At 32.1% G+C, this 16,613-nt stretch overlaps 3 protein-coding genes across 3 annotated transcripts; all 3 read left to right on the top strand.

The window, feature by feature from the left end:
* The first annotated feature begins 1,453 nt into the window (after nt 1–1,453).
* Nucleotides 1,454–2,347, top strand: LOC100253036 (cytosolic sulfotransferase 18-like). Its single transcript, XM_019222955.2, has 3 exons — nt 1,454–1,550; nt 1,791–1,874; nt 1,980–2,347. Exons 1-3 carry the CDS (start codon nt 1,454–1,456, stop codon nt 2,345–2,347), a joined length of 549 nt encoding a protein of 182 aa, XP_019078500.2.
* A 3,541-nt stretch (nt 2,348–5,888) lies between these two features.
* Nucleotides 5,889–8,456, top strand: LOC100258170 (anthocyanidin 3-O-glucosyltransferase 7). Its single transcript, XM_002270911.4, has 2 exons — nt 5,889–6,591; nt 7,408–8,456. Exons 1-2 carry the CDS (start codon nt 5,904–5,906, stop codon nt 8,283–8,285), a joined length of 1,566 nt encoding a protein of 521 aa, XP_002270947.3. The 5' UTR covers nt 5,889–5,903; the 3' UTR covers nt 8,286–8,456.
* Nucleotides 8,457–11,595: 3,139 nt separating this feature from the next.
* Nucleotides 11,596–16,313, top strand: LOC100263305 (protein DETOXIFICATION 16). Its single transcript, XM_002270869.4, has 8 exons — nt 11,596–11,982; nt 13,990–14,534; nt 14,643–14,729; nt 14,857–14,913; nt 14,999–15,237; nt 15,601–15,719; nt 15,831–15,917; nt 16,015–16,313. The coding sequence occupies exons 1-8, from the start codon at nt 11,707–11,709 to the stop codon at nt 16,072–16,074; spliced, it is 1,470 nt and encodes a 489-aa protein (XP_002270905.1). The 5' UTR covers nt 11,596–11,706; the 3' UTR covers nt 16,075–16,313.
* The last annotated feature ends 300 nt before the right edge of the window (nt 16,314–16,613 follow it).

The raw sequence follows: 16,613 nt of genomic DNA, 5'->3' as shown, positions 1-16,613 counted from the left end.
AATTCAGATCACACTTTGTTCCTGAAAAAGCAACATGGTAAGATTACGACACTCATCGTATATGTGGATGACATGGTAGTTACAGGAAATGATCCTGAATAAAGAAAAGCTCTGCAAAATTATCTATCTAGAGAATTCGAAATGAAAGATCTAGGTCCTCTAAAATACTTTCTTAGGATTGAAGTTTCTCGATCAAGTGAAGGAATTTTTCTATCTCAAAGAAAGTATGTCTTAGATCTTTTACAGGAGACTGGAATGTCGGGATGTCAACCTGTTAATACACCAATAGAAGAAGGTCTGAAATTGTGTGTTGAGCCTAATCAAGTATCAACCGATAAGGGAAGATACCAGAGACTTGTGGGGAGATTAATGTACTTAGCTCATACAAGACCAGATCTTGCTTATGCATTGAGTGTAGTGAGTCAATACATGCATAATCCTGGAGAGCAACATATGAATGCAGTCATGCGTATTTTGAGGTATTTGAAGAATGCTCCTGGGAAGGGAATTTTATTCGCTAAAAATGTTGATCATCAAAGTATAGAAGTATATATTGATGCTAATTGGGCCAGTGCAGTGGATGATAGGCGATCTACATCTGGTTACTTTACCTTTGTAGGTGGTAATCTTGTAACATGGAAAAGAAAGAAGCAAAATGTTATCGCTCGTTCAAGTGTAGAAGCGGAATTTAGAGGTATGACTCTAGGACTTTGTGAGGCATTATGACTAAGACTCCTCTTACAGGATTTAGGTTACCTATCTAGGCAACCAATCCGATTGTTTTGTGACAATAAAGCAGCGTGTGACATTGCTCATAATCCAGTACAACATGATCGTACAAAGCATGTCGAGGTGGATAGATTCTTCATTAAGGAAAAGTTGAATGATAAGATTGTGGAATTGCCTAAGATTCGATCAGAAGATCAATTGGCCGATATCCTTACCAAAGCTGTCTCAAGTCAAGTGTTCTCAAAATTTTTAGACAAGTTGGGCATATGTGACATCTATGCACCAACTTGAGGGGGAGTGTTGAGATATTAAGAATGCTTTCCTTATATCATTATTTCCTTATATTATTTAGTGTTGAGATATTAGAAATGTTTAGATATTAGGAAAGTTGAGATATTATGAATATTGAGATATTAGGAATATTGAGATATTAGGAAAGTTGAGATATTAGGATATTAATTGTTATTTCCTTATGTCATTCTTTCTTTGTATCATTCTTTCCCATTCTTAGAATGGCGATACCCTCTATATATACTCTGTACATGAACGAATGAAAATATGAATGAAAAAACTATCATTTATCAATTTGAACAGATTTCTCCCCAAAAATCAGTTATGGAGAAGAGGAAGATTCGTGCTCACGAAGCAGCTACGGAGAAGATGATGAGAAGGTGAGCAGCAAGGAAAAGTTGAAAGAATTCATATCAACCCTACCCAGAGAGAAATGTTGGATCACCGAGCATTTGTACCATTACCAAAGATTTTGATACTGGGACGAACGACTCTCAGAAGTCATATTAGCTCATCAAAGATGCTTCAAGGTACGACCCACTAATATCCTCTTGAGCACTAGTCCAAAATCTGGCACCACATGGCTTAAGGCCCTTGTGTTCGCTATCTTGAACAGAGACAGATACAATTATGATTCCCACCCCTTGCTCTCAACTAGTCCTCATGACTGCATACCTTCTTGGAGGCCGATGCTGGTTAGAACCATAAAAGTTTCAACCAAGACCTTCCTCAGATCTGTCACACCCATATTTCTTTTACTTCATTACCAGGCTTCATATTAGCTTCAGGTTGCAAAACTGTTTACGTGTATCGCAATCCAAAAGATGTTCCAGTTTCCTTGTGGAAATTTGCGAGTAAGGTGAGACCCAAGGAATTGCCACCCTTTTCCTAAGAGGTGGCATTTGAGCATTTTGCTAACGGGTTTTCGGGACATGGACCATACTGGGTTCATGTTTTAGGGTACTGGAAAGCAAGATTAGAATGGCCTCATAGGGTGCTATTGTTGAGATATGAGGACCTGCAGACTGAGCCTATTGTCCATGTCAAGACACTAGCCGAATTCATGGGGCAGCCTTTCTCTTTGGAGGATGACCAAGAAGGCGTGGTACACAAAATGATAAAGTTGTGCAGTTTTGAGAACTTGAGCAATTTGGAGGTGAATAAGATTGGAACACCGGCTGCTTCCCCAACCTGTGTGCGTGCAAATGATGTATATTTTAGAAGAGGTAAGGCTGGAGATTGGAAGAATCATTTAACTACTGAGATGGTGGAGTGTTTAGATCGAATCACCAAGGAGAAGTTCGAGGGTACTTGGGTGAAACTCTGATTTGTATTTCTGATAAGACATGTGATCATGTGTTTAATGCCTTATTAGTAGTGGATTTTTTTTGGAACGTTTATTGTAGTTGATTCTCAATGTGTAAGTGAGTTGATGAGTGGGGTGTTTCCCCTTAACATGTAATGGTTTATGTGTTGAAATAACTTCATTTTATTTCGCAAGCTGATATATATAATAGTACTGAATTTAAAACCAGAACATTAAAGTATATGATTACATTTGGATGATAGCAAAATCTCACCAAATCTTTTTAAAACCATTAAGTTTTTAAATTGTATTTTTATAAAATATGATTTCTAAATTGATTTCAATTCTATTGGTTTTTCCCAATCAAGCAAGTTATTAGATTTCATATTTTAAATTAAAAAATTTGAAAAAAAAAATTCATTTAAAATTTTTAATTTAAAATCCTTAATTTAAAATTCATTTCTAAATTATTTTTATTATTTGATTTTTTTTTTAACTTCTCAATTTATTTTTTTTCTAAATAATTAAAATATTTTAACTCAATTAAAATTTACAATTCAACCCTACCTTATTAGATAAAAGTTTAATAATCTAAAAAATAATTAAAACAAAATTTTCAACATCAACGTAGACTCATTGTCCTAACAATCTTTCTTTTATAATTTTATAACAAAATATTGTTTGTTGGAATCCGTGTAACGATTAATGGTGAAAAAAATAGAAAAAAAAAGGAGAAAAAAGAACACGAAGATTTAACGTGGTTCGGCTAATTGCTTACGTCGACGAAAACAGGGAAATATGATATCATTATGTTAAAATTAGGGTTACATAAAAGGGTATTTATTCGCTCCGACATTTTGCCCCATTTTCTCTATATGTCTTTTCGTTCAAATATGAGTTACATACTATAACATTGTTACATAAACCCATCAAAACTGTTATAATAAAGTTTACTTAACCCTCAAGTATGCTCATCTAAAAAAGATTTCATGGAAGATAACGCATACATCTCTCAATCCTATATTTTTACACAAAAATAACTTTTCCATAAATAAAGCATTATATGGAATAAAATATAATAAAAATGTAAAACAAGGCAGGAAGAAGCTACACTTAATGCATTGAACATTATAAAGCAAGAAAAATAGTGAAAAAAATTTCCCCCATATAAAATTCTTAGCCTTCTTAAAATCATTACCTCCCCTTTTCAAAGTTATTAATTATTTCTCCTTTTTTAAAACTATTAATTATCTCTTCCTTGATAAATTCTTCCCATTCTTAATAAAAGTTCCAACCACTATTTTCAATTTATATATTGTTTTCTTTTAATAAAATAACTTGAAAATATGTATTATTATTTGTTAGAGTTTTTCTCATCTCCCTCAATATTTTGATTGATATTTTTAGATACAACCGTAAAATTCAATTACCAATATTTTCATGATAAAAACCGTTATATCCTTGTACATAAAAAGATGAAAAATGGAAATTCAATAATTTAAATATTGATAAGTTGCAATTGGGTACCACAATAGCAGTGACGGATGAATAAATGTATGTAGTGGACTCCAAGTGGATGCCCATTGGTGACTCAGTAAGGAACAGTTCCCTGGCATATTGATTCTAAATCTCAATCAAAGAATACAACAAAATAAATTATTTGGATAGAGGATAACACAGCCAGTCAATCTCACGTTGGAACTCAAATTCAAGTTCTGCAAAGAGCTCGGTGATCGCCACTAGAAAAATGAAATAAATCAACAGAAAAGGAGAATAAAACGCAGGCTTGTACTCCAAATCATTCATAACTCATATCTCTCACCATAACCCAACTACGAAGAAGAGGGAGCTTTGTTCCCCAGGAGAAGGTGAACACCAACCAAAGGTTCAAAGAATTATTGGCATACTAGCCCAACAACGCTGCTTCAAGGTACGACCCACTGATATCCTCTCAGCCACTTATCCAAAATCTGGCAGCACATGGCTTAAGGCCCTTTTGTTCACCATTTTGAACAGGAACAGATACAGCCTTGCTCTCAACTAATCCCCATGATTGCATACCCTTCTGGGAGGCCCGTGCTAAAGAGAATCCCACCACTACTGCCAGCGAAGACCTTCCTCTCTGCCACATCCACGTTCCTTTTACCCCTCTCGTGACTCAAAAGATGTGCTAGTTTCCTTTTTGAGACTTAAATAAAATTAATCAATATTTATATAAATTAAATTTACAATGTTTTTAAAAGCAACCTATCCAAATATATATATTTTTTTTAAATTATATTTTTTAAGAAACTTATCAAACACTTATATTTTTATAAAATACTCATTTTTTTCTTTAATTTAATAATTTTTTTAAATAAGTATTAGAAAAAAAATACATAAAAGCAATTTTTAAAAATAAGTATAAGGGAAAAAAAAAAACAAACTTACCCATAAACTCTTTGATTACAAAGTCCTTTTGTAGTGGAATAAATAAAAAAGGTTTTAGAGTATGTTTGATAGTGATTTTAGGAAATTCTTTTAATATTTTTAATATTTTAAATTTTTTATCATTTAAATATTAAAAAATATTATAAATACTTTTTAAAATCACTCCTAAACATACTTTTAATATCATAAGACATGGAAAACCAACTCACATATGCGGGATCCCTTTTAATAGGGACCTATATCAATTTTATAACAATGCCATGATCAATTCAAGAAGTAAATAGATCTTAGTACTCGTACATATCCAACAAAAAGTTGAATTAAAACGCTTTTGGTGTGGGGCATACAACAAAGTATTCTTTGTTGAAGGATTCTTTACTTTATGGTGTACCATAATTAATTGGTCGAATAAAAAACATTTTTTTTTTAAGTAGAAGAGATAAAAATGTCATGCTAAAGAAAATTCATGTTTAATTTAATTCCATATTATGAATTTCATGAATTTAGCAGGTCAAACAAGGTTATTTTATTTTATTTTTATTGATTTATTTATTTTTACAAACTTTTGCTCTTTGAGTTTATTTTCATTATTTTTTCTTCCTAACAGATATATTTTACTTTTTGTTAAAAAAAAATTATGGTGAAAGAAATTGCATAATCCATCACATATTTTTTTTTTTTTTTGTAAACAAGTTATAAGAAAGTTCATGGGTGTAATTAAGTTATATTTCAATAATTTTGTATTCAAATGTGTTACCATAATTTTTTTTTTTGTTACTAATAAATTTTTAATTTCTAATAATTTACATTGAAAAATCATTTCTTTTATAGTTAAAAAAATCCATTTCTTAGGAGAAATAAAAAAAAATCAATTTCATAACCTAGGAGATTATTCTTCTTTCCTCATCAGTATATATGATCATTTAAAATAGCAAACGTAATGAAATTAAATGTATGAAATTTCGAGAGTTAAACAGAAAAAAATTAATCAATTAGTGATCCATGTTATAAAATTATGGCGTATTAATTTCAATGAAGACTTCCCCGATCCAATTGGTCCAGTCAAACTCACATGTTCCAATCATTTGAATGAAGATCTATCAATAATCCTCTAGTAATGCCAAATTCTAGGATTGAAAAGTCAACGATGGTAAAGAAAAATTATTGCAAAAGCGTGGATGATTCATGGCCACAGCCTTATACTACCTTTTCAAACTGCGGGTACGTATCATCTTTGAAATTGTCCATTGTCCAATCATCTCGTCTTTGGACTCGGATCATCGCCATCGTCGTCCACAACGGAAAAACAGTAACATCTAAGCATTTACATTTACAGAAGTTTGCTTCCTTGACCAGCATGAGCCAACATGTAGCGGTCTTCGCTTTCCCGTTCGCCACCCACGCCGCGCCTCTGCTCAGTCTGGTAAGGAGGCTGGCGAGGGCCGTGCCGAGGGCGAGATTTTCATTTTTCAACACAGCGAAGTCCAATGGGTTGATCTTCTCGGGGCCTAAAGACGATGTGGATGACAACATCAAGGCGTATAACGTTGCGGACGGCATGCCGGAGGGGCATGTGCTGTCCGGGAATCCCCAGGAGGGTATTGAGTTGTTCTTGAAGGTGACGCCGGGGAACTTTAGGGAGGTAGTGGAGGTGGCGGAGGGGGAGAGTGGGATGAGGATTAGCTGCTTGTTGACGGATGCGTTTCTGTGGTTTGCGGGGGAGATGGCGGAGGATAGGTGCATTCCGTGGGTGCCACTTTGGACGTCTGGGCCTGTGTCCCTTGCTGTTCATGTTTACACTGATGATATCCGCAAAATGGTATTAGGAGCAAATGGTAAGCCAGATGAAACCTTAAATCTCCTTTAATTTGCTTGAGTTTCTCTTTTTCATTCATCAAGTGAGTGTGTTTTCAATTGTGGGCTTGTAGAAAAATGATAAAAAAAAAAAAAAAAAAAGTCTTGGTATATATATATATATATATACACATACTCGGACAAAAGAAAATATATAACTTACAATACACATTATTATATTCATATCTGTTATGAAACAACGGGAGATAAATAGGAAAAACCATGACTAAAGGAGAAGAAAATTCACTATGTCAAAAATTGGTATAAGATGGGAGAAATGCGAATATATATAGGGGGGTGGGGGGAAGTAATAAATCAAGCAGGTCCATCATAAAGGCATGCAAACCCCCCACATTTCAATGGATTAGAGATGGAGTGATGGTAGCAGAGGGGTTGGGCGCCCGCACTCCCAATGCGGTTAGTGGTGGTAAAATCTCATAATTTTAACTTCATCACATATGTCGCATCATGATCTTCCATTTGGTTCACCAAGCTCTACCAATGTTATTGTATATATACACGTGAGAGGCAATTCAGACAAAAAAAAAAGGTACTAATTTATGAAATGGAGAAATAAGTTGTTAATCCTGAAAAAATGAGTTGGGCATTTTTTTCTCATGAACAAAGTTGTATATTTATATTGGGCGAGTTTAATACTAATGGAGGGAAATTATAGTGGAAGAGAGGAATCTGAATTCTAAATACATTAATGAATAAACCAGTATTCCAAAGGCTCATATGGTTTTTAAAACAGCATTTTCATTCACCATTCTTCTGCTTAATCAATGCAAATGCAGGTATTGAAGGGCATGAAGTCCAAACCCTGGACTTCATTCCAGGATTGTCATCAATTCATGCTGTAGACTTACCAGAAGAAATAGTTTCTGGGAGCTTAGATTCGCCCTTTTCGCAGATGCTACACAAAATGGGGCTCACTCTGCCACGGGCAGCTGCTGTCGTCATAAACTCCTTTGAAGAGATGGAGCCAACTGTCGTGAACAATCTCAAGTCGAAGTTCAAAAAGTTTGTCAATGTTGGTCCTTTCACCCTATCATCGCCACCGCCACTGGCTCCTGACTCCAACAGCTGCCTGTTATGGTTGGACAGGCAGAAAGCAGCATCAGTAGCATATATTAGCTTCGGAACCATAATCACGCCACCGCCCCATGAGCTAGTAGCACTGGCAGAAGCCTTGGAATCGACTGGGGTACCATTTCTTTGGTCTCTTAGGGACAATTCAAAGGACAATTTACCAAAAGGGTTTCTAGAGAGGACAAGCCAAAATGGAAAAGTGGTACCATGGGCTCCCCAGTTGCAGGTCTTGGGACATGCCTCAGTTGGAGTGTTTGTAACGCACTGCGGTTGGAACTCAGTGACAGAGAGCATCGTATGTGGAGTGCCTATGATCTGCAGACCATTTTTTGGAGATCAAAATCTGAACAGGCGAATGGTACAGGACGTATGGGGGATTGGCGTGGGAGTTAAGGGTGGGGTCTTCACAAAAAGTGGATTAACGAGAGACTTGGAACTTATTTTGGCGCATGAAGGGAAGAAAATGAGAGAGAAGATTGGAGTCCTAAAAGAGCTCGCTACAGAGGCTGTTGAATCAAATGGAAGCTCAACTAAAAATTTCAGTACTTTATTAGAGGTAGTCTCACATGTAGCTGCCAACTAGTGGCTCAATTATTGGTGTCAAGTTCAAGTAGAAGCAGGGATAATGTAATATATATAAATAAATATATGGACTTTGATCTTCTAATTTGTATAAAATAAAAAAAAGGGAGATTTTGGTGGCAATTGTCTTCGTAGTAATATATATATATAATTAAATTTCTGTTCGAGAATATCTTGAATCAACATTTTTAATTTAGTTTCTCGTTTAGATATTTGAAAACAATTTTATGTTTCTTTATAACAGAAAATAATTTTCTAACTTATAAAACATAATGTTTAGCACATTTTTTTTTTTGAGAATTTGTTCTAAAAATAAGGATTCATTTGACTATATTTTCTACACTTGTTTTTAAAATTTCCTTTAAAGTTGAAGAACTTGTGTTTCATAAAAGTAAAGGTGTCAAGAAAATTTATTATTAGAAACTGTTTTTAAAAAATAAAAAATAAGAAACTTGGTTAGATAAGTTGGTTTTAAAAATAATTTTTCTACTTTGATTGTGTAAAAATATTGTAAATTGAATTTATATAATACCAATTAAATTTAATTTAAATCTTGTTAAAAATAAAAATAGTTTGTAATTACAAATAAAATTAAAAATAAATATTTTTTTAATAAAACATGAATTAAAATATTATAATAAAATAATAAAATGTATATTTTTAAAAAATATACTTAGAAAATGTGGATATTAACATCTTTGTAAAGACATAATTGATTTCCCTTTTTAACAATGAAAAATATTAACGCTATAAAGACAACCTCAATATTATGATGGTGCATAAGGTTGACGCTATAAAGAAAAAAATATATTTTTTTAAAGAGACGAGTTCCCTTAAAGAATTTTTTTTATTTATTTTTTTTAATTTGGGAATTTTAAAATATATATATATATATATATATATATATATATATATATATATATATATATATATATATTTTGAAAAGACGAGTTCTCTTGAGGAATTGTTTTTTTTTTTTTTTTAATTTGGGAATTTTTAAAAAAATATATATTTTTTTTCATGGGAACTCGTCTCTTGAGGAATTGTTTTTTTTTTTTTTTTAATTTGGGAATTTTGTTAAAAAAATATATATATTTTTTTCATGGGAACTCGTCTCTTGAAGAGAGAGTTCCCTTGAGGAATTTTTTTTTTTAAATAATAATTTGGGAATTTTTTTTTTTTAAAATTTGTTTTTTCCATAGGAACTCGTCTTTTGAAGAGACGAGTTCCCTTGAGGAATTGTTTTTTTTTTAATAATTTGAGAATTTTTAAATATATATATCTATATATATATATATATATATATATATATATATATATATATATATATATATATATATATATATATATATATATATTTTCATAGAACTCGTCTCTTGTTTTTTTTTTTTTAATAATAATTTGGGAATTTAAAAAAAAATAAAATTTTTTTTCCATGAGAACTTGTCTCTTGAAGAGATGAGTTCTTTTGAGGAATTGTTTTTTTTTTTTAATAATTTTGGAATTTTTAAATATATATATATATATATATATATATATATATATATATATATATATATATATATATATATATATATATATATATATATATATATATTCATAGAACTCGTCTTTTGTTTTTTTTTTCTTTTTTTTTAATAATAATTTGGGAATTTAAAAAAAAAAAATTTCCATGGGAACTCGTCTCTTCAAGAGACGAGTTCCCTTGAGGAATTGTTTTTTTTTTTTTAATAATTTGGGAATTTTAAAAAAATATATATATATATATATATTTTCATAGAACTCGTCTATTGAGAATTTTTTTTTTAATTTGGGAATTTTTTTTAAAAAAAAAAAAATTTTTTTCCATGAGACGAGTTCCTTGAGGAATTGTTTTTTTTTTTTTTTTTCATGGAACTCATCTCTTGAAGAGACGAGTTCCCTTGATGAATTTTTTATTTTTATTTTTTATAATTGGAGAATTTTTTTTTCATGGGAACTCGTCTCTTCAAGAGACGACTTCCCTTGAGGAATTTTTATTTTTTATTTTTTATAATTGGGGAATTTTGTTTTTCATGGGAACTCGTCTCTTCAAGAGACAACTTCCCTTGAGGAATTTTTTTAAAAAATATATATATTTTTTTTCATGGGAACTCGTCTCTTGAGGAATTGTTTTTTTAATTTAGGAATTTTTAAAAATAATTTGGGAATTTTTTTAAATATATATATATATATATATATATATATATATATATTTTTTTTTTTTTTTTCATGGAACTCGTTTTTTTTTTTTTTTTTTTTTTAATTTGGGAATTTTTTTTCAAGAGACGAATTCCCTTGAGGAATTGTTTTTTTTTTCTTTTTAATAATTTGGGATTTTTTTTTTAAAAAAAATATTTTTTTTCATGGGAACTCGTCTTTTCAAGAGACGAGTTCCCTTGAGGAATTTTTTATTTTTATTTTTATTTTTTTTAATTATTTGGGAATTTTTTAAAAAATATATATTTTTTTCATGGGAACTCGTCTCATGAAGAGACGATTTCCCTTTTGAAATTTTTTTAAAATCGTCTTTTGAAAAGACGATTCGTCTTTTGAAATTTGAAAAGATGATTTTGGTTTTAAAAAAAATTTATCCGTTCACCCTCTCTCCTCTCTCTTATCTCCTAAGTTGCAAAAACTATCATATATTTGTAATAACTTCTTCTACTACAATAATTTAAGCATAACTTTTTTAAATTATCGTACTATTGAGAAAAGTCCGAAGATGAAGCCCAATCAATAAATTCTAATAATATTATATTACAAGTATGCTTTGTTGGTTGTCTTTCAGATACTTGTAATATTATATTACAAAGCATTGTAGGATTTAGTAATAGTCCAAGAATCATGCGACAAAAGTCTCCAACTCCAACGACTTCTGAGGTGCTACAAGAAATTTTAGAATATCATAGAAGGTGAATGATTAATTCTAATTTTGTGTGGTTGTAAGTCATCTTCTTTCACTTCACTGATTCCTGAAAAAGGGATGATCTCCTTTTCACCCATCGATCTGTTTACTTCGAATTTGAATAAGAATGAAGTGTGGTCTCCTCCTTAAAATTCATTTTTCCATAATCGAAAATGCGTTTCTTTTGTTGAGCAGCTCGAGATCAATCAATTTTATTTTATTTTTATTTTCAATTATGCTATAAACTTCCTTTATTTTTATTTTTTTCAATTTTCTTCATATTTTAATTAATGGAAAAATACTAGGAAACCTCTGTACAAACTTGGTGCATAAATATTGGACTATATGAAGATGGGTCTATCCAAAAAAAAAAAAAGTTAAAAATTAAAGATACTTCCAGGAGAATGGTACTTCTATAATAATATCTTCAACTTTGTGAGCTCGACATTTGTGATTTGTATGCCAAGCGGCGAGAAAAGTGGTCACCCCTACCTCTATGGATAGAGAAGACCATAAATCATGTTTGGAATCACCATTGATTCAAGTGTCTCAAGAAGCTCTGCCTGGATCAAGAAATAGAGCAAAAAGAGAGGAGATCTTGGGTGAAGTGAAGAAACAGTTGAAGCTAGCAGGGCCTTTGATGTCAGTCAATCTCCTAATATGTAGCTTACAGATGATCTCACTAATGTTTGTGGGTCATCTGGGAGAGCTAGCTCTCTCTGGTGCTTCCATGGCCACTTCCTTTGCATCAGTCACTGGCTTCAGCTTGCTGGTAAGTAACATGGGTTCTTCCCTTTTTATTCATTTTCTCACACATCCATGTTTTCTTTATACCATCCACATTTGATTTAGCTACATTGGATTGCATCCTTTCCAATATATGTTGTATTTGTAAGTATTTCATATTTATTAGGCTGAGTTCTTCATTGGATCATTGATGTCATAGATCAGAAAATACACATCTAATCAAACTTGGAGGTTTTGGGAATCCATCCTACCTTTCTTTCCATTTCCACGTCTTCTTTCCAGTTTCTTCTTCTGGACTCAAAATTTTATCAATTTTTTTCCTCCTCTGACCATTCTCTCTCTCTCCCCCCTTGATTCAAGGCTCTTCTTCTCTTGGCTAAATGGAGCTGTCCTTTCACCTTTGAGATGGGTGGCTGAGGCCGCCTGCAAAAGAGTGGACCCTCCCTTACATGTGGTATTAATTATTACTGGAGCTTTCTGCTGTAGCGGACAACTGTGTCTCTGTGTCTACGTTTTATATATATATATATATAGATAAGAAAAAATGGTCTTACTTTGGACTCATTAAGACAATAGGACAAAGACAATAACTCTTAGAGGTTGCAAAAATAAGAGGGGAAAAAAAATGAAGGATAAAAAACAAGTAAAGAAGAGAATATTAGCTTATATAATTATGATAATATGGACGTTTTAGATTAAAAAAAAATGGAACGACTAGACACGAATATGGGTATATACTATTACCTTGTTTAATTTTCCTATGATTATTTCATGTCATATGTGAAGGTCAATATTCTCATTTTCACTTGAATATCCGAATACATCCTCTAATTATTATTATTATTATTATTTTGTTCTTATTGTTATTAGTGTATGAGTAATTGAATAAGTATATATAAATAAATGAGGTTTAGATAGAAAGAAAGGTATCAAGAGATACAGCATATGGTCACAGTGACCTCTTTTCAGTAGTTGCTACTTTTTAATTAGCAAGACACTAAGAGAGTTACTGGGTGCCCTAGAAAAGCCCAATCAAGAAACTTGGGTGTCCAACCTGATTAGAATAGAATTGGGGTACACTAGTTGGTAAAAACTACAAGAGCCGGAATAGTGTACTTGTGCTTTGTGAGTAAATTTGTCTGTTTCTTTTGACTGAGTTGTGCGCCTGCTTTACAAGGATTGTGCAGCTCATTCTTTCCATGTGTGGAAACTTACTTCGATGACACAGCACTGATGAGGCTGGGAAGCCATTTAGCTATATGCGGAGGACATCCTAAATTATAATTCTTTTCTTACTGATGAATGCATTTAGAGCCTGGTTAAAAGGGAGTCTGAGAGGGTTAAAAACAATTATGAATATTTGAAGTATTTTCTTATAAAATTTAGGCAGTTGATAAACTTTTGAAAATCATTTTTAAAAATCTAAAAGATCACTTAAAATCATTCTTGGATGATATGGGTGATTATTTCAAATATCACTTTTTTATGATATAAGGCATTACCAAAATCACAGTCAAAATTCTCTTTTAATTTATACTCAAGAAATAAATGATTTTTTATAAAAGCACTTTTAATATAAGCTTTATTAATAAAAGTGTTATAAACTAAAAGGGGTTACCAAAATCACTTCTAAACCAACCTCTTATGATAGAAAGCCCACTAAATAGTACTTTAATCGCATAGTGATCATAGGACTTGATGGTAGTCTTTTCATACTCTTGTTTCCATGAAAAACATGGCCTTTACTATTCTTGGAAACAATCCAGAGAGATCAGGGATTGAACAATTTGGAATGATAATACTTGGAGATGGTGAATTCTTTTGGGTTCTATTCCTGAGAGTGGGCACATTCCCAAGCATGTAAAACATTCCTTCTTTCTTTATATTCTATGGTTGTTCCCCCTTAATTTTCATCTTTGTTGTTTAAGCCCATGGTTCATTGTTGGGCTTCTTTTTGTTAAAATTATTATGCTTTCTTCATCTTTTCTTTCTGAAGTTATTAGCCTTCATTTAATTTGCTTTTGTTTAATAGTTAGGAATGGGAAGCGCATTAGATACCTTCTGCGGTCAGTCATTTGGAGCAAAACAATATCATATGCTTGGTATACATAAGCAAAGAGCCATGGTTGTGCTTCTATTGGTTAGCATTCCTGTTGCTTTTATTTGGAGCAATACAGGCTATATTCTTGCATCATTGGGACAAGATCCAGAAATATCAGCTGAAGCCGGACTTTATGCTCGCTTTATGATACCTAGCATTTTCGCTTTTGCGCTTCTACAATGTCATATTAGATTCTTACAAGCTCAAAACAATGTAGTTCCCATGATGATAACCACAGGATTCACAACTCTACTCCATATCCTCACTTGTTGGATACTAGTCTTCAAATCAGGGCTTCGAAACAAAGGGGCTGCACTTGCAAATGCCATATCTTGTTGGATGAATGTCTTGTTGTTAGCGATTTATGTCAGGATCTCCCCTTCTTGCAAGAAAACTTGGATGGGTTTTTCAAGGGAAGCAATGCATGATGTGCCAAAGTTTCTGAGACTAGCAATTCCTTCGGCTGTGATGATATGGTATCTCCAGGTTCACTTCAACAACAAAATTGTTGTGTGTATTCGAAATGTTATATTAAATATTATATATATCTTGTAGTTTCATTTGTCTAGTGTATCTTGAAACAGCTTGGAAATCTGGTCATTTGAAATGATGGTGTTGTTATCTGGTCTTCTTCCTAATCCAAAGCTTGAGACATCAGCTCTATCAATCAGGTACCATATCCCATTCCTGTACACCTCAAATAAGTTTAAAGCTTTAATAACATATGAAAACTCCTTAAAGATCAATAAAAAAAAAGTTACATATTACTAATGGATTATATATATTTTAATGTTACAGCCTTAACATAAGTTCAGTAATTTACATGATACCCCTTGGACTTAGTGGCGCAATAAGGTACGATTTATTTAGTATAATAATTGCAGCTCCTGCAAATGCAATATGTTGCTTGAATTATTCTTCTTTTCATTTTCCCCTTCAGTGTAAGAGTTTCAAACGAATTAGGGGCTGGACGACCACAATCAGCACGTTTAGCAATATATGTTGTGTTATTCATGGTCACTATAGAAGGCGTTTTGGTAGCTACAATCCTGATCTCAGGGCATAAATTTTGGGGCTATTCTTACAGTAATGAAGAAAAAGTAGTGAAATATGTTGGAGAAATTATGGTGTTGGTTGCAGTATCCCACTTTTGGGATGGTATTCAAACGGTGCTTTCAGGTTTGTACCAATTTGTAATATGTACTTATAATCTATCAATTTGATCATTCATGTGATAGCTGAAATTTCTATACTAATTTGTTTATGCTAAACCTATACTTATGTGAGAAGATGAAAATTCATCATATATGTATAGCCCAGTGTTAGATATGAAAATTATCTTGTTAATGTATAGTCCTACCATGTCTACATGAAATATCTTAACACAGAAACATATATTGGCAGTTCCCACTCATTGGCTATAAGCATTTATTTCTTACTAAATTTGTTATGAATAAGTAATGATAACACACTTACCCTGTTCTCTAAAGAAAGGTTAATCAACACTTTAATTAATTGGGTTCCTCTGATAATATTTGTCAGGCATGGTTAGAGGAAGTGGCAAGCAAAAGATTGGCGCTTTGATTAACCTAGGAGCTTATTATCTTGTTGGAATTCCATTTGGTGCATTATTAGCTTTTGTGTATCACATTGGAGGAAAGGTGACTCTTATTCTACCTTCAGCCTTTCTCCTACTTTTAATATTCCAGTCTAGTTTATATTCTCCGGAAAGAAGAAAAGTTAACCCTTTTGTATGTCTACTTGGTCCACAGGGGCTCTGGACAGGAATTATAGTTTCACTGTTCATGCAGGCAGTATCCCTTGCAATCATAATTTTTTGCACTAATTGGGAGAGAGAAGTATAGTTCTTTTTCACTGATGGTTGTGTCTGTGTCTGTGTCTGAGAATTCTGTTGTTGAATTCACTAATGCTTTATTTTACCTCTTTCTTTTGCAGGCAAAGAAGGCTACTGATAGAGTTCATCATGACTCAATAGTCCCTGTGAATGTAGCATAATAAAGTTCACATTGAAGTAATATTGCTTATCCGATAAAAATCATGCCCAATCGTATATTCCGTTTCTTGTGGTCCTACTAGCCGATGTTCTAATCAACAAAGCATTCTGATAAGTAAGGAATATATGATTTAGTAATAGTCCAAGCATCTAGTGATAAACTCCAACCGATATTAAAATTAAAGGTGACGGATAGTACAAATTAAATTGCTTTCAATTAAGGACCCACTGGTTCTAGTTTTGTGTGGTTGTAAGTTATCTTCTTTCACTTCACAGGCAGAATCTTGACTTATTCCCGACAAACTGTGGTGCCTTTAGAATTAATTTGATATTCCATCGTCCAAAATGGATTGCTCTTGTAAAGCTAAATAATCAAAATTTGATTTAATAATAAATAAAAAAATGAATATTTAATAATAAAAAGGTAATCCTTTATATTAAATATTAAATAAATTAAATAAATAATAAATAAAAACATCTCTAATTTAAATCATTCCAAATTTCTTAACTGATAAAATAATAGAATATATGAAAATAAGTT

Source organism: Vitis vinifera, chromosome 11 (genome assembly GCF_030704535.1).
Source record: "Vitis vinifera cultivar Pinot Noir 40024 chromosome 11, ASM3070453v1".
In the NCBI taxonomy this organism is placed as follows: domain Eukaryota; kingdom Viridiplantae; phylum Streptophyta; class Magnoliopsida; order Vitales; family Vitaceae; genus Vitis; species Vitis vinifera.
This window is presented reverse-complemented; position numbering and strand designations above follow the sequence as displayed.

Excerpts from the sequence above, each read along its gene's own strand:
- LOC100253036 (XM_019222955.2), top strand. The coding sequence starts at position 1,454 with ATGTTGGATCACCGAGCATTTGTACCATTACCAAAGATTTTGATACTG. Across the intron at positions 1,551-1,790 it reads CTCATCAAAGATGCTTCAAG|GCTTCATATTAGCTTCAGGT; the intron begins GTACGACCCACT and ends CTTCATTACCAG. Across the intron at positions 1,875-1,979 it reads TTCCTTGTGGAAATTTGCGA|GGTACTGGAAAGCAAGATTA; the intron begins GTAAGGTGAGAC and ends TTCATGTTTTAG.
- LOC100258170 (XM_002270911.4), top strand. The coding sequence starts at position 5,904 with ATGGTAAAGAAAAATTATTGCAAAAGCGTGGATGATTCATGGCCACAG. Across the intron at positions 6,592-7,407 it reads AATGGTATTAGGAGCAAATG|GTATTGAAGGGCATGAAGTC; the intron begins GTAAGCCAGATG and ends ATGCAAATGCAG.
- LOC100263305 (XM_002270869.4), top strand. The coding sequence starts at position 11,707 with ATGGATAGAGAAGACCATAAATCATGTTTGGAATCACCATTGATTCAA. Across the intron at positions 11,983-13,989 it reads TCACTGGCTTCAGCTTGCTG|TTAGGAATGGGAAGCGCATT; the intron begins GTAAGTAACATG and ends TTTGTTTAATAG. Across the intron at positions 14,730-14,856 it reads ACATCAGCTCTATCAATCAG|CCTTAACATAAGTTCAGTAA; the intron begins GTACCATATCCC and ends TTAATGTTACAG.